Below are 23,518 nucleotides of genomic sequence, written 5' to 3'. Positions count from 1 at the left end.
TTAAGAAAAGGCCCCACAAGCTCAAATGGTTTATTAGTGACTTGGTGCCCGCCATAGTGTCATGCGTGTGAAAACAATCCGGATTGCACAATCTGGGGAGCGGAGCTCTCTTTACAGGAAAGATAATTAGGAAGTGCTGTGCTGGCAGTTATTTCCCTGTGTGGCTTTGGAAATGGGCTTTTAAATGGATGGGTATAATTACTTGTGTATTTACCTCTGCCAAGTGATTCTAAAACTGGTTTGGCTGAGAGAGGGAGTTTGGGTGAGTGGACAGAGCCCTGGCCCCAGAGTCTGGCTCCCATTTCAGACACTAGCTGTGGAACTAAGTCTGTTTCGTTCCCAGGGCCTCGGATTCCTTCTTGTTAAAATGGGAATTCTAATACATAAATCCACTCCCTCAGAATTATTGGGAAGAATCTGCTTTGCAGGCTGTAAAATGTTACATCAGTAAGCAAGCATTGAGGAGCATCTAGGGGGCACAGTGGCTAGAGAGCCAGACCTGGAGTCGAGGGGGGGGGGGGGGCTGGGTTCAAATCTGCCCTCAGACCCGTCTTAGCTGTATGACCCTGGGCAAGTCACTTAACCCCCATTGCATAGCCCTTACCCTTCTGTCATAGAGTTGTTACTAGGACAGAAAGTATAAAGAAGGAAGCATTGATTATGTCCTAGGAGCTGTGTCAGGCACTGGGTGTACACGGGGCTTACATTATGCTGGGGGGAGGGGAGAGATAGCCAGCATACTTTCTGGGGGCTGGCCGGTCACTGCAGCATAAATGGGAAGGATCTGGATAGCCCTGGAGCCCAGCCTTGAAGGCCGTTAGAGATCTTTGGGCAGCCACGGTGTGCGGTGCTGGGAAGATCGGAGTTCCGATAGAGCCTCAGACACCTGCCGTGTGACCCTGGGCAAGTCACTTCACCCTGTTGGCCTCCGCTTCCTCAAGGTTTTTCAAAAGAAGGTGACAGGTAGGCCGATTTGTGAGACGTGGAGTGTGTGAAGGGAAAGCCTGTGTCCCAGAGGTAGCCCGGGCACCGCGGGGTGGGGCTTGGAATGCCCAGCTGAGGAGTTGGTGTTGCGTCTCGGACCCTCGAGAACGCCTGGAGCTCTGAGGGGAGGAGCCTGGGGTTCAGGCCCGCACGGCGTTCGGCACGTCCTCTTTTCTGAGTAGCATCCATTCTAAGACACAGAGCTGCCAGGGCCAGCCGGCTGGGGATGCGCGGGGTCCCGGACGCCAGGCCCGGGGACGCGCGAGGTCCCGGACGCCAGGCCCGGGGATGCGCGGGGTCCCGGATGCCAGGCCAGGCCCGGGGATGCGCAGGGTCCCGGACACCAGGCCCGAGGATGCGCGGGGTCCGGACGGCAGGCCAGGCCTGGGGACGCGCGGGGTCCCGGACGCCAGGCCCGAGGATGCGCGGGGTCCTGGACGCCAGGCCAGGCCCGGGGACGCGCGGGGTCCCGGACGCCAGGCCCGGGGATGTGCGGGGTCCTGGACGCCAGGCCAGGCCCAGGGATGCGCGGGGTCCCGGATGCCAGGCCAGGCCCGGGGATGCGCGGGGTCCCGGACGCCAGGGCAGGCCCGGGGATGTGTGGGGTCCCGGACGCCAGGCCCGGGGCTCAGTCGTGGCTTGGGCACGTCCCCTTTGTCGTGGTGGGGAGGGGATCCTCGGGCCGGGCTGGGAGGCCAGTCGGGTCTGGGGCAGTTGTGCCGCTGAGAAGGGCCGCGGGGCGAGTGGAGAGGTCGCGTTTGGGAGGGAGGGGCAGTGAGGAGGGGACCGGAAGGAGGGAGCGAGCGCCTGAACAAAAGAGGGGAGGGTTCTGCTAGGGCGCCCGCCGGCCACTCCGAGGAAGGAGTCCCCATCGGGCAGTTGCCATGCAGAGCCAGATCTGGGGGGGCGGAGGCGGCACCTGCTCTGACCGGAGGTGTGGGGCCCTCTGCAGAGCAGTGGCCGTTGAACTAGGCGCAGTGGAGCCGGTCGTCGAGGGAGGGTCCGGGGCCCAGAGTCACGACTAGGACGTGTCTGAGGCTGGATTCGGACTCGGGGCCCCAGAACCTTATCAGGAATCCTCAAAAGCCTCCAGATTGGAGGGTGTGTTTGGTTTCGGGGTCTTGCCCAGGGCCCGACAGCGCGTTTGTGCCAGAGGCAGGACTGGCAGCGGGTCTTCCAGGCTCGGAGGCCGCCTCTCCTTCCTGTTCTCAGCACCCTCGGGGAGGCTGTCCTCCTCGCCGAGCCAGCTGCCCCTGGAAGAAGAGGAGCAGCCTGGCTCGTGGCTCACCTGCTCCGCGCAGGGCATGTGGCCCACGTGCCGGAGGAATGGATGGGATGAGGCGAGGAGGAGGCCCCACGCTGGAGCGGTCTCCATGGAGACGAGCCTGTCAGAATCCGATGGCAGCGCTTCCTGGGGCAGACGAGCTCTGTCGACAGTTGTTCCTGGGTTTCCGGGGGGGGCTCCTCCTTTGTGAGTCCTAGGAAGCCGCTTTCCCGGGGGCGTGCTGGCTCCTCCGCCGGGCCCCCGCGTGGGCTCCAGGGAAGCTGCTGGAGACGGGCCTTCCCGGGTCTCACAGACAGGCAGGAGGGACCCCCCGAACCCGTGTCTGTCTCCTAAAGCGTTAGGAGGTGCCTCGGCGTGGTCCTTCCCAGAGACGCTGAGGGAGCCAGCGGGCACTCGGAGCGCTGGGCCTGCCTGGGTCCCTCCGAACCCCCGGGGGCCGGGCCTGGAAATTGGTTCTCTTCTCCAAGAGGGAACTAGATGAGAGGATGCCCTTGGCTGTGGCGCCTCCGCCTTGCACGACTCTCCTGGCTCTTGATGGCGTATCGGTCAGTCAGGGAGCATTTATTAAGTGCTTACTGTGTGCCAAGCCCTGGGCTGAGCCCGGATAGTCTGAACCACCCAGCCTGCCCGCTTGGCCCTTCAGTGCCGTCACAGTGGTGGTTCTCATCTGACTCCCGTCCCGCTCCTTGCCCTGACCTCTGGCTGGCCTGGCTGACTTCCTCTTCCCTAAGCCCGTCCTCATGCTCCCTGACCTTTGACTCTTCTGCTTTGGGCTCCGGCCCTCAGGCCTGGCCACAGACCCTGACCAAGCTGACCGAGTCTGCTCAGGCGGCTCTTCCCCTTGGCTTGGGCGGTGTCCCCCGACCTTCTGATGCCTGGCTGCGTGCCCCGGCCCAAGCCTTGGCTGCTCCCGGGGCCTCGGAGCGGCCTCCTGCCCACCCCTCCCTCGGCACCCTTCTCGCCTCTCTCCAGGCACCCAGTCTGCCCAGCCCGTTCCGCGCCGTCTCGGCCCTCCGCCTGGGCAGAGCGAGAGGCAGCCTCTTGCTCATCCCTTCCAGGCTGCTTGGCCCAAGCAGCCGGGTTCATCCCCTGAAGGACACGGGAGCGGATCCCTTTCCCGCTGAAGGACGCCGGGATTCCTGTTGCTTCTTAGCTCCAATCCAGATTTGCCAGGCTGACACTCAAGGCTGTCCCCAGCTGACCTCGCTCCCCTGGCCTCCTCTCGGGCCTCTGCTCAGCCCGGCTCTTCCGTCGGTCTAGCCCTGGACGTGCCCGTCTTTCCAGGGAGAACCGGCCTTGTGGCCAGGCCCCGCTCCCGTGACCCCGCCTGGCCCGGCCACCCGGCCGCCGTGTCCTCACTGAGCCCCTTTGAGGCAGCACGGTGGGGAGGGCTGGGAGTTTGGGCCGGCCGAGGCGCAGACACCGGTCACCTCGTCCTCCTTTGTCGTCTCAGAGCCAGGGACGGCGCACGAGGAGTTTCTTCAGCTGGGGCCTCCCTTCCCTGCCTTGGCTTCTGGGGGGCTCGACAGCTCCTCGGAGCCTCCCCTGGGAAATCCTGCAGGCAGCGAGCCAGCCCTGTGCCAGGAGCTGGCACTGCCCGCGGGCAGCTTACAGTCATTCTTTTCTTCTTACCGATTACATGTAACAACACATTCCACACAAGGAACGAAGTCTTAGCCATTCCTTCTAACCGGATAGCTGGAGACTCTGGACTCGACGGGGGCAGGGTGCGGTGTGCTCCCTGGGGTCTGGGGGGTCTCGGTCCCCCTGCCCACGAGGGCGGCGGAGGCCGCTTTACCTGCAGCCGGCTTGCCATCTCCCTTGGGCCCCGCTGTTCAGGTTGGACGTGTGCCTGCCATGCTGCCTGGCGCCCCCGCCTGGGCCCGCCCCACATTTGCTTCTTGGCCTTTCTTCTCTCCCGCCTTGTTGCTTACCCAAGCAGGCCCCCGCGCCCGTCCCCTCGCCCCGGTGGCCGCCCCCGCACCCGTCCCCTCGCCCCGGTGGCCGCCCCCGCGCCCGTCCCCTCGCCCCGGTGGCCGCCCCCGCGCCCGTCCCCTCGCCCCGGTGGCCGCCCCCGCGCCCGTCCCCTCGCCCCGGTGGCCGCCCCCGCGCCCGTCCCCTCGCCCCGGTGGCCGCCCCCTCGGCCTCCCTCTGTCCTGGCTTGTCCTGGCTGACGAGGGCATGGGGGCTGCCGCTTCCCCTCCCTCCAGAGGGCCCCGGCACTGGGGGGGTTTGGAGGGAGAAGGGATGAGGGAGGTCTTCTCAGACCGGAAAACGAAGACTATCCGTCTAAGCCCAGCCGGGGGCCCCTCCTCGCCAGCAGCAGGGCTGGCTTCTGGCCCGCCTGGCCCTGAGCGATCCGAGCGGGCCCTGGGAGAAAACCCGCACCTCATTGTAGCCTGGGGGGGGGGCCGTCATCGATGCCCCGCTGGCCTGCAGTCTGCGGGCCCCGGAGCCCCCTGGCTGGCTGGTGCTGGCTGGCCCTTGGCCCACCGCATTTGGCCATAACTGAATGCTTGGTCGTGGGGCGAGACTTCTTGAGGCTCATGGTTCCTCCCCGGGAGACCTCAAGTGAGCCGGTCGGCCCGGCGATGCCGTCTTCTCGCCTGGTGTCGGGACGCTGACCAGCTCGCGCCCCTCGGGCCAGAGGGCAGGCCGGAGCTCCGAGGCTGTGGCCGCCCTTTGGTGGTGAAAGCCTGAGCCAGGGACTCTGGGTGGCCCCGCCGTCCGCAGCAGACCCTTTCCCTTTAGGCCTGTCTCTCCTGTGACGTTCCATTTCTGGTCCTTGGCCCTTCTGCTTCCCCGGACGGACGGCCGGGCCGGGCTTTGGGGCCTCTGTAGCTTATAGGAGCTCTGGCTCCCGCTCCTTCCGGCACTGGGGAGAAGGCTCCCCGTCTGCCTGCCTGTCCCCAGAGGCCAGGCTCTGGCCTGAGGACCAGCTCGAGGGGCTTGTCGGCTGTCCAGGTGGGCGGCCTGGGGGCCCGCTTCTGGCCCTGCTTCCTCTACACAGGAAGGACTGTGGAGGGCCACACCCCACCTCAACAGTGAAGATCCGCGTGACCTGGGGAAAATCCCAAACCCGATAGGCAGAAGCAAGCGTGTGTCTCTGGACATGCCCGGGGGCGGCAGGGCTTGGTTTGCCTGAGCTGATTGGTCACAAGGATTCTGTTTAATTTTTTTTTCTTCAAAGTTAAGGGGGATGTTTGGGGAGGAAATGGAAACGAATCATCCTGTTGTGGAATAAAGAAAGAGAAAGAGGATCATTGAAGCAGTTAAGAGAAAAGAAAGAGCAGCTTGGTGGATGGGGAGCCAGGCCCAGAGACAAGATCCTGAGTTCAAATGTGACCGCAGACACTTCCCAGCTGTGTGACCCTGAGCAAGTCACTTGACCCCCATGGCCTAGCCCTGACCCTTTTTCTGCCTTTTTGCCAACACACAGTACTGATTCCAAGATGGAAGGTGAGGGCTTAAAAAAAAAGAGAGAAAAGAGAACAGAAAATGCATAGAAAGGAACAGAAAGCATTTCCGAAGGAAACACAGAAAAGCAGGACAACTTTGAAAGTGACACATTGGATTTATTCTGTGTTTTTAAAAAAAGCAAGCTGTACAAAATTGAGAAATGCAACTGCTTCTACAGTCCTTTTTCTGCTCTTCTTTCTATATGAAATGTGCATTTAAGTGCAAAATTAAAAGGCAAAAACCTGAAATAAAGGTGTTAGCTTAGATGGCCTCCAAGATCCCATTCAGCTGTAGCTGGATGATTCTATGATCTTTGGGCTTTATTGTTTTCTTCTACAAAATTAGAAATGTAGATAATGACTAAGAGCTGGATCTGGACTAGAACCCTAGGACGCCCTGTTGTCTAACGTCATGCAAATAGTCCTAGAAGCAAGATTTGCACCCAGGTCCTGGCACACCCAGCCCCTTTGCCCAGCCCCACGTTGCCCATAAGCTGGTGACTTACTGAGGATCACAGAGCTACGGAGTGTCCAGGCCTGGATCTGAACTTGGGTCTTCCTGACTTCAGTCCTGGGCGCTAACCACCTGTGAACGCAGTAGCCAGAGGCCCTTCTGTCCCGGGTAATTCCATGGCAAAGCCTCCATTCCCTTCTGGGGGCACCAAGCAGAGAGCCCGGGCAGGGCAGCCCGTGGCCCTCGTCTGGGCTCGTGCACGGCGTTATGGATGTGGCAGGACCACAGCGCTCGGCCGGCCTGCCCCAGCCTCAGCCAGCCCTCTTTCGGTGGGCTCTCCCTTCTCTTCTTTTTTTAAACCTTCCCCTAAGGCAGAAGAGGGGGAAGGCCTAGGCCCTGGGGGTGAAGTGACTGGCCCAGGGTCACCCAGCGAGGAAGGGGCTGAGGCCACACTTGAATGCAGGACTGATCTCCCATCTCTAGACCTGGATCCCCATCCATTGAGCCACCCAGCTGCCCCAGTCTCGTCTACACTCCACCCTCAGGACTCCATGTTCCTCACCCGCCTCTTTCCTGGGAGCTCCTGTCACTGCCTACCTCTGTATGCTGGGGATCAGCTCTGTCGTCTGTCTTTGCGTTAGGCCCCTTTCTGGAGCCCTGAGTTCAAGTGGTACCATTTCCCCAGTGATCCCATGTGAGGATGGGCCAGGGAAAGGCTCCTCTCTCCCAGAGCCCTGCCTAACCCGTGAGCCTCTCCCGGCTCTTCTTGCTGTAGGGCCGCTAGGCATTCTGGGTAGAGGGGCCTGCGAGCCCCGGGCCTCCATCTTGGGCCCGGACCTGTGGCAGGAAGTGGGAGCACCTGGGGGAGGAGAGTGTCAGGCGAGTTTCTAGGCCGACCCTTTGCCAGAGTCCTAAAGAGCAGCTAACATTAGCCGGGCAGAACAGCAGAGTGCAGTGGGCCTAGAGGCGGGGAGACCCGAGTTCAAATCCAGCCTCACGTGTTTGTTTTTGGTCTTGCCCATCTCGTCATGACCCCATGAGAGGTTTTCTTGGCAGGATACTGAACTGGCTTGTCATTTCCTTCTCCAGCTCATTTTACAGGTGAGGAAACTGAGGCCAGCATGTGAAGTGACGCGCCCAAGGTTCCCCGGCCGGGACATGTCTGAGACCACATTTGAACTCGGTTTGCCTGCCTCCATGCCCTCAGTTTCCTTTACTGTCAAATGGGGAGAATGTCACAAGGTGCTGAACGCAGGCCGGGCACTGTGTGGGGGTCGTGGTCGTCGGCCCCTTTGTGCCCAGCACGCTGCGGATCAGACCCTCGGCCCACGCTCTCCCTTTGAGTTATTCCTCTAACCTGACGGGGCCGATCGCCAGCCCGGGGAGAAGCGCCCTGAGCCCGGGGGAGCGGGCAGCAAGCCGGGCTCCCCTTTTCTGCCACCCCGGCCTAAACCCGGGAGCTGCTCAGGGAGGCTCCAGAGGTAACGAAAGGGGAGGCCTGGGAGGCCTGCGAAGCGCTCCCGGGGAGGGAGGGAGGCTGGAAAGAGGCCCACCGTGTCTCTCCCCTCCCAGCTCTGAAGAGCAGCGGCTACCTGCAGATGCTTTCTCTTAACCCTTCCCTTCTGTCTGAGTGGAGCTGAGGGTTCCCCCCTAGCCAGGAGCCGGAGGGGGCCCAGCCAGTGCAGGTTAAGTGACTTGGCCAGGGTCACCCAGCTAGGAAAGGTCTGAGGCCAGGTTTGAACCCAGGACTCCCGACTCGGCCTGGCTCTCTGGGCAGGGGGGTCTTCAGGGAGGACCCTGTGCTCAGGCTAGGAGGCTCCCCTCAGGGATGTCGGGTGGCTTCTGCAGCCCCCCCCCCCCCCCCCGTCTGCTCCGATACATCAGCCCTCCCCCCACTCCGGGCCAGACGGCTCGGAAGGTGTCACCCACTAGCCGGGCTGCTTCCCCTGGGGAGTCCCTGCCAGCAGAGCTGCCAAGGCCAGGCGCCCTTCCAGCCTTTGTTCCGCCCGTTTTCTCCCTCTTTCCTGCCTTGAGATCCCAGGCGTGGCTTCCCTTGTGGGGCCCTGGGGGGGCCTAGAGCCAAGGGCCAGAGGGACGGGCGCCTGAGCCGGCGAGAAGAGGCGTCTGGGGAGGTGCCTGAGCCCTGGGCCAGACTCCTGCGCCCCAGCGGCCGGGAAGGGGCCCCCTCGGGCGCCTGCTCCGCTCAGAGTGCCCGCTGGGTGCCTGTCGCTTTAAATAGCGGCGCCTGTTCTCTGGGGCTGTGCTAAGTGACAGCTGGGAAGGTGGGGAGAGGAAGGGGAGGCATGAGCGGGGCTGGCTGTGCGCCTGCGGCCACGGCTCTGCTCCTCGCCGGGGGGCCGGGCACGGATGGGCAGCGGCGGGGGCCGGGGGCCCGGGAGCCTGGCCTGGCCCGGGGGCAGCCAGCTGCGAGCGGCCCCTTTGGCCAGTGATCGGAAGCTCGACCCTTTCCCGTCCCCTGCCCTGGAGAGAGCCCAGAGGAGGGATGCGGAGCGCAGAGCTGGGCAGGGGTTGCCGTGGCGGCTTTTAAGGAAAAGCAGCGAGCGGCTTCCTTCGTCCTTTGACCGGTCGTCTGGAGCCCAGGCTGGGCTTCCCGCGGGGCTCCCGGCTGGGAATATGCAGCCCCTCGGGGGCCCCTAACAGGTAAGAGGCAAATGCAGGAGGCTTGCCCGGGCGCCTGGAGGCTGGGGGGGCACCTGCGCTGCGTCTGGGCCTGCGGACGCTTCCCTGTGGCTCAGGCTCTGAGGCGCCTCCTGCCCCCTCCCTGAAAGGTGCCCTTGCCGGCTCCAGGCACAGCCCGAGTGGGGAGGAACCGGGAGTCGGGGCTCGGCGAGGCCAGCCCCGGCCGCTCCTGTGCTGCAGTCCGGGGAGCCCAAGGAGGCCCCTGGGAGGGGCAGGCCGGCCTCCCCTCCCCTGAAAGGAGGAGGAGACGCAAGGTCACCTGCAGCCTCATCTCCATGGAGACGGAGCCAGCACCTGCCTATTGGCCGGCCGGGCCCTTTCCCTTTGCTTCCACGGACACCTACTGGGTGGACGAAGCGACTGCGGGAAGAGCTGGCCCCTGGCGGGGGGCTCCCTGAAAGCAGACCACTGAAGCAGCCCCTGGGCAGGAGGAAGGGCCGGGCTGCGCGGACGCTGTGCCTCCCCTGAGCCCTCTCCGGAGAAGCCCGGGAGCTTGGGGGAAGCATTTGGGGCCGGGGCCGTCCCGCACGGGCCGGGGTCTCTTAAACGATGTAGCGCGCCAGGGAAGGCCGTCGCGTCGCCCCTCTCCGTGGCCGCCGTAGGTAGGGAAGCGTGGCTGGCCCTCGGCCTTGGCCCTGGGACTCCCCCGCTGCCTCCGGCCCAGCTGGACACGGCTCCCGGGCGGGTGGCGCCCTTCCCGGCCTCGTCCCGGGGCAGCGAGGAGGCACGAGACGGGGCGCCTGGCGGCCGCTGCCCAGAAGTCACTGCAGACCTGCGACGCGGCCCGAGAGAGCCTCCCACCCGGCTCCCTTGCCGGGCGCCGGAGCCCGATCGGGTGGCAGCTTTTCGATCCGGATCTAAATGGAAGGCCAGAGATGGGGGACACCGTGGGGTCCGCCTCGGCTACGTGGAGGCTTCCAGGGGGCCTGCGTCGGGCCGACCGCTTGGGGCCAGCGAGGGAGGCTTCTGAGGACGGAATCCTCTAAGCGGTGCCTCTGAGAGGACGCAGGCAGGCGGAGGAGAGAGCAAATGGAGAGCGCTTCACGGTCCTCCCAGCGCGGGCCCTGGACAAGGGAATGGCGGGCCTCCAGGCTCTCTCCTAGGAACCCCCCGGGGGGCCACAAAGAGGCGAACACGACAGAAACGGCGGAACGACACACTGGGGCTCCCTTGCTGGGATCTCTGTCCCCCCTGGACCCAGGCTCCTCGGGGCTAAGCCCGGGGAAGAGAGCCGCCCTGGGAGGCCCAGGGTCTGGGGCGCGTTCTGGCCTCTCCCCCTGGCGCCTGGTTCTCGCCATTCAGGACAGCGGGGAGGCAGGCGTGCGCGTGGAGGGACTGGGCCCAGGGCCGCCAGAGAGGGAAGGAGGCTCCAGACCACAGGCCGGCGGGCCTCCGGCTCCGGGCTGCCCCTGGCCTCGTGGGCACCTTTCTTGTAGGTTCCCCAGATGGAGACCGGCCCTTGCGCTGCGTTTCCTACCACCTGAGGGTCCTTGAACCTTCTAGTCTTCCTAGTTCGAGCTGGCCAGAGCGAGGCCTGCTGAGTGCCCTGCGCTGGGGCAGCCTGGCCAGGGCCCTGTCGTTGGGGCAGCCCAGGAGGCCTTTGCACGGCTGGGGGAGTCGCCGCAGGCCTCCTTGGAGGGCCTGTACCGGTGCCCCGGTGGTCAGTGCTCAGGGGCACCCTCGAGGCTCGTCTCTTCCCTTTGTGGCTTCACAGCCTGTCGCCTCAGGCCTGCCTCTCCTCCGCCTGGCCCGGACGGGGGGCCGGCCTTCGGGACGGAAGCAGCCGGCAGAAATGGCCGGTTCAGGGTCGGAGCAGATCCGCGCAGACGGTCCTCGGTGCTGGCGGGCCGAGCGAGGTGTCCTGATCCTTTTCCTCCCGGGTGGGCAGCCGAGTGGTGGGGCTTTGCACGGCTCTTACTGATGGAGATTCATAGCATCTCTTGGCATGTGGCCGTGCCGCGTGGGCAGGACGGCTGGGGAGCCCGGTGACGGGGTCAGGCCTGGAGAGGAGGGAGGTCCTGGGTTCAAATGCGGCCTCCGACACTTGCTCGCTGAGTGACCCGGGAGACCTCGTTGCCTGGCCCTTGCCGCTCTTCTGCCTTGGAGCCAGTCCACAGCAGTGGAGACAGAAGGCGAGGGCTTAAAAAGGAATAAGCTGTCTTTGACCACTGACCTGAGGAGGAACGCGCCGCGCTTGAGCCTTGGGTCCATCCCCTTCCTGGGGTGCCCGACGCTGACGTCTCCCTCGACCCTCTTGCAGAGAGGTTCAGGCAGCAAGAATGGCGTCTGCTGGCCCTGACATCCCCAGAGGGATCCGGGGCGTGGACTGGCCCGTGTGGGTTGGTTTTTTGGCAGGGAGAGGGGCTCGGAGTGAGCCGGCCTAAGGACGTTTGAGCCTCGGGAGGGTCGGGAGGGTCGGGGCCTCCTGCCCGGGAAGGCTCTATCCGGGGCACAAGCCACAGTCCCAGCCCAGGCTGGCTCTTTTTCCTCTGGATTGCCTCATTGGGCCGGGCTCTACACAGGGCCTGGGAACAAGGTCTTCCAGGCAGAACCTGGGCCCGGCTCTCTCCAAATGCTAAGGGAGCTCGAACTCGAGTCGGACTCTGCTGATCCATTTTGAATGGCTCTGAGAGCGATTGTTTAGGTCCACGGGCTGGGGATGGGGACTGTTCCGTTGCCTTTGTTGTGTCCGTCTCTCCCACCGAGAGCCGTGTGACCCTGGGCAAGTCCCCCCTCCTGGGGCCCCAGCAGACCCCGCTGTACCCCCTGGGTCGGGGAGCCCAGGAACGCAGCCCAACGCGCGTGTTGGAGGGAGACAGGATGCCTTCTGAGGCTCTCAGGTTTCTGGAAGAGTGGGCTGAAAACAGAAAGGGGGCGATTCCTCCAGCATCAGGCTGGCTGCAGATGGGGCCACCGCTGGAGTGGGGAACACGGAGGCCGGGAGCGCCGGCGCCTGGCGCCGAGGCTGCCCGAGTTGGTGGACAGCTCGTAGGCGTAGAGCTTGGGAGGAGGCAGGGAGGAGGGTCTGCAGGAGCCCCTCCCCTCCACACGCTGGGGCACCAGAGGGGAGGACGGCCAGGAGCGGATCCAGGCCTTGCCCTGGAGCTGCAGGCAGCAGCCACAGGCTGGAGCCCTTCACCTCCTCTCGCCATCCCCCCGTGCCACCGTGTCCCTGCCCGGGCCTCTTGCCAGGGGGAGCCCGTGCCCAGCAGCCTGCCTACGGTCCATGTGTACAGGGGTGGTCCCTGGTGGGGCCAGAGCCCACAGATGAAGAAACAGAGGGAGCCCTCGCAGGGCAGCGGCCAGGGGGAGTCTTCTCTCCTCCAGGAGGCTGCCTGCCTGCCTGCGAGAGCCAGCGCCGGGGCAGGAGCAGGCAGGTCCGCTGTGGCAGCCCTCTCCAGGCCGGGGAAGCCCAGACAGGCCCCGCCGCTCCTTCTCTTCCTCCCACCCAAGGAATTTATGTATCTATTTTTAAAATGGGCCCATTCCATTAGGTGTCTCCCAATGACATGTAAGCAGCACTTTAGCCACTGGTGTTGAGTTGCTCAGTTCCCTTTCTCCTTCCTGCCCCTCCATCTCCTGGAGGGGACAATTTAATAGCCGTCATACTTTATACTCATCAAGTCACCCAGAGCTCATTCCATTCGCCGTGGTGCAAAAGAAAACACGCAAAAAAGGTAAAAAGAAAGAGAAGGGAAGCCTGAAGGTCTGCATCTGTCTGCCACCAGAACTGGACAGCATCGGGGGTTCGCTCCCTCCCCTGCGCCTCCGTTCCCAGAAGGCTTCCCAGGTGACTCGGAAAGCCTCTCGCCCTTGTCCCTTGGAGCCCAGCGCCCGGTGCATGGCGCCACAGAGCCTCCCTCTTGTCCGCGCATCATCTCGAAGACGGAAGAGGGGCAGGGGTGAGGGACTGCCCAGGGCCGTGCCGCGAAGAAGCGCTTGAGGTCACACTTGCCACCATTCTTAGTTTTGTCATCTTGGCGTGTTTTATTCTTTTAAGCCCTTTACCTTCCCTCTTAGAAGGGAGCCTGAGTATGGGCGGTCAGGCCTAGGCAGTGGAGTTCAGTGACTCCCCAGGACCTCCCGCCTCCGGGCCTGGCTCTCTCCGCTGGGCCCCCTCGCTGCCCCCAGCTCCACCCCTTCTTCAAGGCTCTCTTGGCTTGCGGGGAGCTTCCCCAGGCAGCTCGGGCCCCACCCCGGGGATGCCGCAGCCCCTCACCCATCCCGGGGTCACTGTGCCTTCGTACACCTCCTCCCTTCTTTCCTCTAAGTGGGCGCATCCTTTGTCCTGGGCCGCTGCTGCTCTCTGCTACCCCCTAGTGGTCTCTCTCTGCAGCTCGTCTCCTGCGCTGGGCTGCTGCTCCTCCCAGACGGGGTGGCCCCCCATGGATTCGGAGTGCTACGCCAGCATGCAGGTGGGGATGCGCGTGGTGCGAGGGGCCGACTGGAAATGGGGCAACCAGGACAACGGCGAAGGCAACGTGGGCACCGTGGTGGAGATCGGGAGGCAGGGCAGCCCCACGACCCCTGACCGGACGGTGGTGGTCCAGTGGGACCAGGGAACCAGGACCAACTACCGGACTGGCTTCCAGGGCGCCTACGACCTTCTCCTCTATGACAACGCCCAGATAGGTAAGGGGAGTCGTAGTGGGGGATGGCTGCCAGGCCTCTCCTCACTGCACAGACGGGGAACTGAGGCCAGAGGCTGGATTTGAACTTGGGTCTGTCTCCAGGCCCAAAGACATTCAGATTGAGGGTCTGGCCCAGAGGGGCCTTTGTTGAGGAGAAGACTTCTCCTGGGAAGAGGGGGCCCTCTGAGGGGGCCCCATTTCACTATGATCAGCAGAGGCTGGACTCTACACCTGGGGCTCTGCCCAGACAAGCTGGGGGGAACAAGGCCTGGCCCGGGGGACTTCCGGAGCCATCTTGGAGCCGCCCTCAATATGATCTGCCTCTGCAGGGGTCCGGCACCCCAATATCATCTGTGACTGCTGCAAGAAGCATGGGCTGAGGGGCATGCGCTGGAAGTGCCGGGTCTGCTTCGACTATGACCTCTGTACCCAGTGCTACATGAACAACAAGCACGACCTGGCCCACTCCTTTGAGCGTTATGAGACTGCACACTCGCGCCCGTGAGTGCCACTGGGGGGTTGGGAGGGCTCTGAGGGAGGCCAGAAAGGCAGGGGGGAGCTCTGAGAGAAGCCCAGGGGGCCAGGGAACCTTCAAGAGAGGCCACAGGGGTCCTTGCCCACAGCCCTTTGCTTTCTAGGCTGCTTCGACCACCTCTCCCTGTTTGGGGAACGGAAGGGGACCTAAGCACCAACTTCTCCTGCCCTTTGAGTTAGCAGTACCTCACAGAAAAATTCACATGCTCTCCTCTCCTCTTTCATGCCTCTTTTATGTGCAATAATTTACACCCTATTTTTCCCTTCCCCCTTTTTCTCATGCCTTAATTTTATTTTTTGTGTCATCCCATTATATTTAATTCATACTCTTGCCCTCTGACTTTTCTGACTGTCCTAATAAGTGACAAAGTTCTTTGGCATTACAAGAACCATTATCCCATGTAGGGGTGTACGCAGTTTAACATTATTGAATGTCTTTTGATTTTCTTTCCTGTTTACTTTTTTATAATTCTCTTGAGTCTTGTATTTGAGAGCCATATTTTCCATTCAGTCCTGGTCTTTTCATCAGGAGTGTTTGAAAGTGCTCTGTTTCACTGAATACCCATTTTTCTCTCTGAAGGATGATGCTCAGTTTTGCTGAGTGTTTCTTGGTGGAAGTCTTAGCTCCTTTGCCCTCTGGAATATCACATTCCAGGCCCTCCAACCCTTTAACGTAGAAGCTGCTAAGTCTCGTGTTAGTCTGTGGCTCCACAATATTTGAATTGTTCCTTTTTGGCTACTCACTATATTTTCTCCTTGGCCTAGGAGTTTGGGAATTTGACTATAATATTCCTGGGAGTTGTTCCTTTAGGATCTCTTTCAGGAGACAATTGGTAGCTTCTTTCAATTTCTATTTTGTCTTCTGATTGTGGTTTAAATATCAGGGCAGCTTTCCGTGATGATTTCTTTAAAGATGATGTCTAAGCTCTTATTTTTTTTTTAACCCATGACTTTCAGGTAGTCCAGTAATTCTTAAATTATCTCTTCTGGATTTATTTTCCAGGTCAGTTGTTTTTCTTGAGATATTTCATATTTTCTTCTATTTTTCATTCTTTAGACTTTGATGTCTCATGGAGTCATTAACTTCCACTTGTCTATTTCCAGTTTTTAAGGCACAGTTATCTTGGGGGAGCTTTTGCATTTCCTTTTTCACTTGGCCAATTCTACTTTGTAAAGAGTTCTTTTTTTCAGTGAATTTTTGTATCTTTTCCCAAAGGACCAATTCTGACTTTCAAGTTTTTCTTTAGTGCATTTTCATTTATCTTTTTCTATTTGGGCAATTCTGCTTTTTAAGAAGTTCTTTTCTTCTTTGGGTTTTTGTGCCCTTTTTTACCAATGGACCTATTCAGTTTTTTAAGTTATTAATTTCTTCAGTATTTTTTGTGCCTTCCTTACCAAGCTATTGACTCTTCTTTGGTGATTTTCCTGAATTCTTTTCACAGTTTTTCTTCTACCTCTCTTATTGATTTTTAAAATTCTTTTTGAGCACCTCCATTAATTCTTTTGGGGTTTGAGAACAATTTATGTTTTTCTTGGAGGCTTTGGATGACTTTGTTGTCTTCTTCTGAGTTTCAGTTTACCCTATCACCAAATTAACTTTTGGTCTTGAGTTTCTTTTTTTTGTGGTTTGCTCATTTCTTTTCTTTTTAGTGTAAAACCATGTTAAAGTTGGGCTCTGTGACTGGTAAAGGGAGCACTGTTCCAAGCTTCAGGTTCTTTGTGCAGCTGCTTTCAGAGTTGGTACTGGGAATCTTATCTGCCTTTCATTCTTCCAAGGTGGTAAGATGTAAGGAGAAGTGTGCTTAATACTCTCCCAGCCTGTGCTGTGGTCTGTGAGCAACTCCAAGCATTCTTTACGCCTTGGAACTGTGACCAGGGTCCCCTGCTTTCCTGTGGCTGTAAGAGTCTTGCATCCAGAGCCAGCAAAGGGGCCCTTGGAATCTCCTCATGAGCAGTTGTCTGACCCCCTCATCATCCGTGGCTGAGTATTCCAGAAGCCTTCGTGGCTGCTTTAGCTACCTCCAAGGCCCGTCGCCTTGGTGGGGGCTGCCTTGGTGCTCTGCACTCTGCCTCCACCCTGGTGCACTAGAGTTCTCCTGCAGCCTTCTAAGTTGTTTTGGGCTAAAAAATTACTTTGCTTTGTCTTTTTGTGGGTTGGGCTGCTCCAGAATTCATTTTGAGGCATTACGTTGCAGCTTTTAAGAGGTCAGACTTTTAGAAGTCAGATGGGTCCCTGTACCTTCTGCACCATCTTGGCTGTGCCCTTTCACCAAGCAGCTGCTTTGTGTGGTTTAAAGCATCTTCTAGGAATGGGCACCAAGTGTCTTTGCCTTGTAGTTTGAAGACCCTGCCTTTGTCATTTTCCAAATGAGGATATCTTGCTCATTCCTGGTCCTGTGGCACCTCCCATTGGTCAGCTGAATGGGTGGCTGCCGCAGGATAAATGGCCCTGGCCCGGGGCTCCTGCCAGGCTCAGAGGCCTCCAAGCTTTGGGACCTTTCCTCTTGCATCAGGGGATCCTCATGCGTCAGGGGAGTGCCCTGGTGGGCAGCCCAGGACTCAGTGCCATGCTCTCTTGCAGAGTCACCGTGAGTGCCCGCCACAACCTTCCTCGAATCACCCTGAGGGGCATCTTCCAAGGCGCCAAGGTCCTCCGGGGCCCAGACTGGGAATGGGGCAATCAGGATGGTGAGTGGAGAAAGGGGAGGGGGAGGCAGGCCTGGTCCTGGAGACGTGGGCACCATTGGTTCACTGGGGCTCATCCCCGCACAAATCAGGTGGAGCTGGGCTCTGGGAACCCGAGGGGGAAGCTGGGCTCAGCCAGGGGAGATGACCAGCGCTGTCTTCCCAGGGGGTGAGGGGAAGCCAGGCCGTGTGATCGACATCCGCGGATGGGACGTGGAGACGGGGCGCAGCGTGGCCAGCGTGACCTGGGCCGATGGCACAACCAACGTCTACCGTGTGGGGCACAAGGGCAAGGTGGACCTCAAGTGTGTAGTGGAGGCGCCCGGCGGATTCTATTACAAAGACCACCTACCTCGGCTAGGTACAGTTCAGGGCCTTGGGGCAGGGGCAGGGGGTGGGGGTGGGGGCCCCAGACCTTGCAGAGCCCAGAGCTGTCTTCGCCTTGTGGCCTGTGGCTGCTGCCTCTGCCCCGGGGCTCTGAATGGAGGAGAGGTCTGGGGTTCCGATATGGCCTCAGGTGCTTCCTGGCCGGGTGGCCCTGGACCAGGCACAGCCCCCCAGACTCGACTCTAAGGCCAATGGGGAGGGTTTTAGAAAACAGACAGAGGTGTACCCAGCAGCCCTAGCATAAACTCAGCTGGGGTGCTGACCGTCCCAATCCAGGCAAGCCCGCCGAGCTGCAGCGGAAGGCCAGTGCCGAGAGCCCGCCCTTCCAGCATGGAGACAAGGTCAAGTGTCTGCTGGCCATGGATATTCTCCGCGAGATGCAGGAGGGCCACGGAGGCTGGAACCCCAAGATGGCCGAGGTAGGGGCTGACCCTTGGCCAGGGCTGCAGGGGGCAGGGCGGGCCAGGAGAGGAAAAGCTCACCCAGCCTCGGGGAGGGGGGAAGACCCCCGGGCCTGGGGGAGCCTGGCTAGGAGGGGAGGTGACACCATGGAGAAAACATTCTCTGCCTCTATTTCCCTCTTGCCGCCCTCCTGCCCTTGATTTCCCGTGGCTGCAGTTCATTGGCCAGACGGGGACAGTCCACCGCATCACCGACCGGGGCGACGTGCGGGTCCAGTTCAATAGTGACGCCCGCTGGACCTTCCATCCTGGTGCCCTGACCAAGGTGAGTGCTGGTTAGAGCAGGCACGAGGAGGACCCAGCCACCCGCCGTCGGTCATTTGGCCCCTAGTGGGGTGACCTGCCCCGTTTCTCAGGAGTGTGACCTTTCTCTTCCTCCTCTAACCTCGCTCTGGCTGACCGAGCCCTCGCCTGCTGGCACAGCACTTCCCGGCTCAGACTTGGGGTGAGCCCAGCCCAACCCCCCCATTTCATCCTGCAGCATAACACGTTTTGGGTCGGTGATATGGTCCGAGTCATTGAGGACCTAGAAACGGTGAAGCGCCTGCAAGCCGGCCATGGGGAGTGGACGGACGACATGGCCCTGGTGAGTAGCTCCTGCTCCTGGGAGACCCCTCCTGGCACAAGGCCACATATTCGATGCCATCCACGCGCAGATCCCAGCTAAAAGGAGCAGTCACGGGTGGCCCAGGAACAGCAGGGCCCCGGGGACCCCCTCCCAGGTCTGGCCTCTGGAAGGAGCTGCAGGCTCCCCGGGACACAGTTTGTACCAGAAGGGTTCGGTAGTCAGGCCGCACGTTTATTAAGCTCCCACCGTGTGCCAGCCCAGTGCCGAGATGTTGGGGACAGAAGATGCTTGCCAGGAGGTGCCAGGCTGGCAGAGCCTCCTCCTGAGGCCCAACTCCTTGCTCTCTCTCAGGCCCTGGGCCACATCGGGAAAGTGATGAAGGTTTTTGGGGACGGAGACTTGAGGGTGTCCATTGTCGGAGGTCAGTCCTGGACTTTCAACCCTGCCTGCCTGATGGCGTACCACCTGGAGGCCGATGCCAACCTGAATGCCACAGAAAGTGCCAAGGAGCCAAAGAGTAAGAGGGCAGTGGGCACCCACAGGGTGGGGGCTGAGGCTGCCCTGGGCTGGGCTGGGAGTGGGCACTTGTGAGATGTTTCTTGCTGGTCCCGGGCAGGCAGGAGCTTGGCCAGGGGCTCCAGGGTGCTCACTAAGGCTTTTGGCTCCCCCAGGCTCCCTGGGAGCTGCCCTGGAGAAGCTGCTCACCCAGAAGAGTGACCCCGAGCAGCCGGGGCGGCTGGTGACTGAGGTGGCTCACGGCAACGTCGCCAGGGTGCTGGAACTGGTGAAGAGGCACCCAGACAAGGCAAGGGCTTGCCCACAGGGGCCCCTCCTGGGACGGACCGGGGGGGGGGGGGGTTGGGAAGGCAGCAGGCCCTGAGAACAGACCGCATTTCTATAGCGCCTCCTGCGTGCCAGGGGCTGCGCGGGCACCCCTCTCTCCCCTATGATCCCGTTTTACAGTTCAGGGAAACTGCAGCAGACAGCTTTACGTGACTTGCCAGGGTCCCCCTTTAGGTTGGTGGTGGGATGGGGGGAATGGCTGGGACCAGACCTGGGCCTGAGCGCTTGGCAGGTTTCTTCTGTCTGGTGCAGGTGCCGGGCGGTGACTCTCTGCCCTCGTGGGGGGGAGTGTCAGCGGGCACCCACCCTCGGGCACCTTCAGAGGCCTGACCCACCCCGACCCTGCAGGTGGATGTCAGAAACCAGGGCCGGACGGCCCTCCAGGTGGCCTCCTATCTCGGCCAGGTGGAGCTGGTGCGGCTGCTGCTGCAGGCCCACGCGGGCACAGACCTGCGGGATGATGAGGGGGACGCCGCGCTGCACTACGCGGCCTTCGGGTAAGGTGCCACGGAGGGCAGTGGGCACGCGGGCAGGGCCCAGGGCCGCCCCCGCCCAGCCCCCACGACGGCGCCCTCGTCTCTTCCCTCAGGAACCAGGCCGAGGTGGCCCGGGTGCTGGTGAGCCGCGGAGCCTGCGTCAACCTGATCAATAACGCCAAGTGCACCGCCCTGCACGTGGCCGTCCGCAAGGGCTTCCCGGAGGTGGCGTGCGTCCTGTGCGAGCAAGGCTGTGACGTCAATCTGCCCGTACGTGGTGCCCTAGCCTTTACATCAAGGGGGCTCCCGGGGATGTCCCTGGAGAACGGCCCCTGGGCCCTGCCCGCTTGTCCTGGCGTTGGGGGGCCTCCAGCCCGAGGGCACGGGGCCTGAGCTGAGTCCTTGGGCACTCCCGCAGGACATGTGTGGAGACACCCCCTTGCACTGTGCCATCTCAGCAGACACCAAGGGCATCATCGAGATCCTCACCGAGGTGCCCACCATCGACTTCACCGCCTCCAACTGCCAAGGCTTCAACCTGCTCCACCACGCTGCCCTCAAAGGCAACACGCTGTGAGCGCCCAATGCCCCATGGGAAAGGAGGGGGGCGGGAAGATCCGGCGGGGGCGGGGCCTCAGCGGTAGGAGCCCAGACCTGGAGGCAGAGGCCCGGCTCCAACCCCGCCTCCTGCCAACTCCTCTGGGCAGCCCAAGTAGCCCAGGCTGCGGTCCCTCGAGCCCCTTTTCCTCTCAGCAGAGCCGTCCGGAGAATCTTGGCCCGGGCCCGGCAGCTAGTAGACACCAAAAAGGACGACGGCTTCACGGCCCTCCACCTGGCCGCCCTCAACAACCACCGGGAAGTGGCCGAGACCCTCATCAAAGAGGTGGGGGGAGGAAGGGGGCGGGGCCGGGAGGGGGGTGGCCTCCCCAATGCGGAGCCCTGGCCGGATGCTGCGGGGGGCCAAGGGGCGGGGCATAAACCACCCCACCCCACCCCGGGGCGCCTCTGCCTCTGCCACAGGGCCGCTGTGACGTGAACCTCCGCAACAACCGCCACCAGCTGCCCCTCCACCTGGCCGTGACCCAGGCCCACGTGGCGCTGCTGCCCCTGCTGGTGGGCGCCGGCAGCGACATCAATGCCGAGGATGAGGCCGGGGACACGGCCATGCACATCGCCCTGGAGAAGCACCAGCTGCTGGCACCGCCCATCGAGGCCGCTGGTGCCGATGAAGGAGCCGGGCTCTTCTCCAGGGTAGGACCGGGCTCCGCGGCAGCCCTGCCCCCTCCCTGGCACCCAGGCCCGGGAAGCAGCGGGAGGTCCGGGGTCCCCACTCTGGTGCACCTGATGCCCGGCCCCAGGAGCCCTGTGAAATTCCTGTTTGTAGCTCCGGAAAGAGTCCTCCCTCTCCATGCTCCCCCCAGCTCTGCCCCGGAGGGCTGACCCGGCCCCCTGTTCCCCTCCCCCCCAGCTCCAGGCCTCCAGCTTCCTGGGTGGTGCAGAGCCCACGGTGGGCATCGCCATGGCCTGCTTCCTGGCCCAAGAGGGCGCCGACGTGAGCTATGCCAACCACTGGGGCAAGTGCCCGCTTGACGTGGTCACCGACAGCCGTGCGGCTCAGGCCATTCGGAGCTTTGCCCAGAGGTTCAGGTGGGCTGGGGCTGGGGGGGGGTCTGAGGGGGCTCGGGGAGGGGCTGCCCAGAAGAGGGCCGCTGACCTCTCCCTCCCCCTCCCGGCCACGGGCAGGGAGCAGCAGGGCTCTCTGGGCAGCGCAGGGCGTGCCTGCGGCCTGCGGCGGATGCACAGCACGCCCAACACCATGACCAACCTGAGCGTGGGCGGAGCTGGCGGCGGGGCCCCTGCCGGGCCCTCTGAGTGTCTCGTGTGCTCCGAGCTGGCCCTGCTGGTGCTCTTCCTGCCCTGCCAGCACAGCATCGTGTGCGAAGGTGAGACCGACGAGGGGGCACTGGGGGGTGCCACGGGGTGGCATCTGCCCCGGGCAGTGCCCATCAGGCCCTTTGTGCTCTGCCCTCAGAATGTTCCCGGAGGATGAAGAAGTGCATTCGCTGCCAAGTCACCATCAACAAGAAGCTTCGGCAAGGTATGGGAAAGACCAGGGCAGGGGGGTGCTTCTGGGGATGGGGGGGCCAGTGGGGGGACTCAGGGCTATCAGGAGGATGGGGGGCCTGGGGAAGCCCTGGGCTGAGTCAGGATGGGGGGGCCTGGGGAGGCCTGTGGGGGATCTTGGGGCTCTCGGGAGGATGGGGGGCCTGGGGAGGTCCCGGGCTGCGTCAGGATGGGGGGGGCCATGGGGAGGCCCATGGAGGATCTCGGGGCTCTCAGGAGGATGAGGGGCTTGGGGAGGCCCCGGGCTGAGTCAGGATGGGGAGGGCCTGAGGGGGGCCTGTTGGGAGATTTGGGGCTGTCAGGAGGATGGGGGGGCCTGGGGAGGCCTGTGGGGGATCTCAGGGCTCTCAGGATGGGGGGGCCTGGGGAAGCCTGTGGGGGATCTAGGGGCTCTCAGGAGGATGGGGGGCCTGGGGAGGCCCCGGGCTGAGTCAGGATGGGGAGGGCCTGAGGGGGGCCTGTTGGGAGATTTGGGGCTGTCAGGAGGATGGGGGGGCCTGGGGAGGCCTGTGGGGGATCTCAGGGCTCTCAGGATGGGGGGGCCTGGGGAAGCCTGTGGGGGATCTAGGGGCTCTCAGGAGGATGGGGGGCCTGGGGAGGCCCCGGGCTGCGTCAGGATGGGGGTGGGGGGCCATGGGGAGGCCCATGGGGGATCTCGGGGCTCTCAGGATGGGGGGCCTGGGGAAGCCCGTGGGGGATCTCGGGGCTCTCGGGAGGATGGGGGGCCTGTGGGGCAGCCCCTGTGACCTCTCCCTGGGCCCTGCAGACAGCAGCGAGGTGGCAAGCAGCCTGTCGGGGCTGGAGTCGGCGGGGCAGCGGCAGCTGATGGAGGAGCTGCAGAGCCGCTACCGGCAGATGGAGGAGCGCATCACGTGCCCCATCTGCATCGACAGCCACATCCGCCTGGTGTTCCAGTGCGGCCACGGCTCCTGCCTCGAGTGCAGCTCGGCGCTCAGTGTCTGCCCCATCTGCCGCCAGGCCATCCGCGACCGCATCCAGATCTTCGTGTGAGCCCAGAACTCGAGCGGGGGCGACCTGCGGGCCGAGCTCGGGCCGGGCCCCGACCGCCTCGGCCGGCCTGCTCGACGGTCCCGCGGCCCCTCTCGCTGCCAGGGAGGCCCCGGCGATCGAGCACTTTACAGGAGGGGGCTGGGGGTGCCAGGCTGGGCCCGGGTCTCCGGCACGCTCGGGGGTGGGCAGAATTGGACGCTCGGCTCGGGTGGACGTCGGAGGTGGGTCCCGGCTGCCGCGCCGCGCCACGCCCAGGAGATTCCCGCCCTCTTCTCGGGGTGGGCAGGCTGGGCTCCGGGCGGGGACGCAGTGGGGGCCCAGGAGGGGCCTCTTCTGCCGCCGGGGCTGGGGGGGCCCCTCATCTCTTCACAGCCCCCCCCCTCGGCCTCCACTGGCCCGCCCACCCCATGGGGCTTCAGGGACTCTCGGCCATGGGCACCGCGGCCAGCAGCCATCCGTGCCAGGGGACACGCCGCTTCCGTCCTCCCATGAGCTCCAGTGTGTGGCGTGTTGTGATTCCCCGCATCCTTGTGTTGGCTGTCCGACCTCCCCAGCCCAGGTACCAGCTGTGTCCTGTTACAAAAGAGCCATTTTTCCAGTATCTGCCTTTGCAAAAACTCCCCTCACCAAACACGCACACACAGGCGCACACGCGTGCGCACATGCACACACACAGCCAGATGCATTTTATAAAAGGAAAAATGAATTTTGTCCTCCCTGGTGTCTGTCCGTTCTTGGGGTGGGTGTCGGGCCTGGGGGTCGAGCGGCCCTGCGGGGTCTGAAGGGCGGGAGGCGTTTGGAGAGCCTGGGAGGCCCCCGTGATCAGCTGAGGCCCGGCCTCCCTCCCTCCCTTCCCCTGCGCTCTGCCCAGCGGGCCTCGGCTTCCTGGGCCGCGTTTGGCTTGGCCGCCGCCGCCT

At 62.7% G+C, this 23,518-nt stretch overlaps 1 protein-coding gene across 2 annotated transcripts in view; it reads left to right on the top strand.

Moving 5' to 3' along the window:
- Positions 1 to 23,312, top strand: part of MIB2 (MIB E3 ubiquitin protein ligase 2) — a 29,001-nt gene extending 5,689 nt beyond the window's left edge. The window contains exons 1-19 of one of the 2 annotated variants that reach the window (XM_056796031.1): positions 8,271 to 8,842; positions 13,218 to 13,513; positions 13,842 to 14,013; positions 16,628 to 16,734; positions 16,898 to 17,092; positions 17,395 to 17,537; positions 17,737 to 17,844; positions 18,061 to 18,165; positions 18,499 to 18,664; positions 18,819 to 18,952; positions 19,339 to 19,487; positions 19,580 to 19,736; positions 19,885 to 20,039; positions 20,223 to 20,349; positions 20,487 to 20,717; positions 20,935 to 21,113; positions 21,210 to 21,409; positions 21,499 to 21,564; positions 22,357 to 23,312. In XM_056796031.1, the coding sequence (XP_056652009.1) occupies positions 13,267 to 13,513; positions 13,842 to 14,013; positions 16,628 to 16,734; positions 16,898 to 17,092; positions 17,395 to 17,537; positions 17,737 to 17,844; positions 18,061 to 18,165; positions 18,499 to 18,664; positions 18,819 to 18,952; positions 19,339 to 19,487; positions 19,580 to 19,736; positions 19,885 to 20,039; positions 20,223 to 20,349; positions 20,487 to 20,717; positions 20,935 to 21,113; positions 21,210 to 21,409; positions 21,499 to 21,564; positions 22,357 to 22,601 (2,886 nt within the window). In that variant the 5' untranslated portion in view covers positions 8,271 to 8,842; positions 13,218 to 13,266 and the 3' untranslated portion in view covers positions 22,602 to 23,312. Of the gene's footprint in view, positions 1 to 8,270; positions 8,843 to 13,217; positions 13,514 to 13,841; positions 14,014 to 16,627; positions 16,735 to 16,897; positions 17,093 to 17,394; positions 17,538 to 17,736; positions 17,845 to 18,060; positions 18,166 to 18,498; positions 18,665 to 18,818; positions 18,953 to 19,338; positions 19,488 to 19,579; positions 19,737 to 19,884; positions 20,040 to 20,222; positions 20,350 to 20,486; positions 20,718 to 20,934; positions 21,114 to 21,209; positions 21,410 to 21,498; positions 21,565 to 22,356 lie in introns of those variants that run through there. The other variant, XM_056796030.1, reaches the window with a different exon arrangement.
- The last annotated feature ends 206 nt before the right edge of the window (positions 23,313 to 23,518 follow it).

The sequence above is a fragment of the Monodelphis domestica genome, chromosome 4 (assembly GCF_027887165.1).
Source record: "Monodelphis domestica isolate mMonDom1 chromosome 4, mMonDom1.pri, whole genome shotgun sequence".
Lineage (NCBI taxonomy): Eukaryota > Metazoa > Chordata > Mammalia > Didelphimorphia > Didelphidae > Monodelphis > Monodelphis domestica.
The sequence above is the reverse complement of the archived record's forward strand: the minus strand, read 5'-3'. Positions and strand labels throughout refer to the sequence as shown.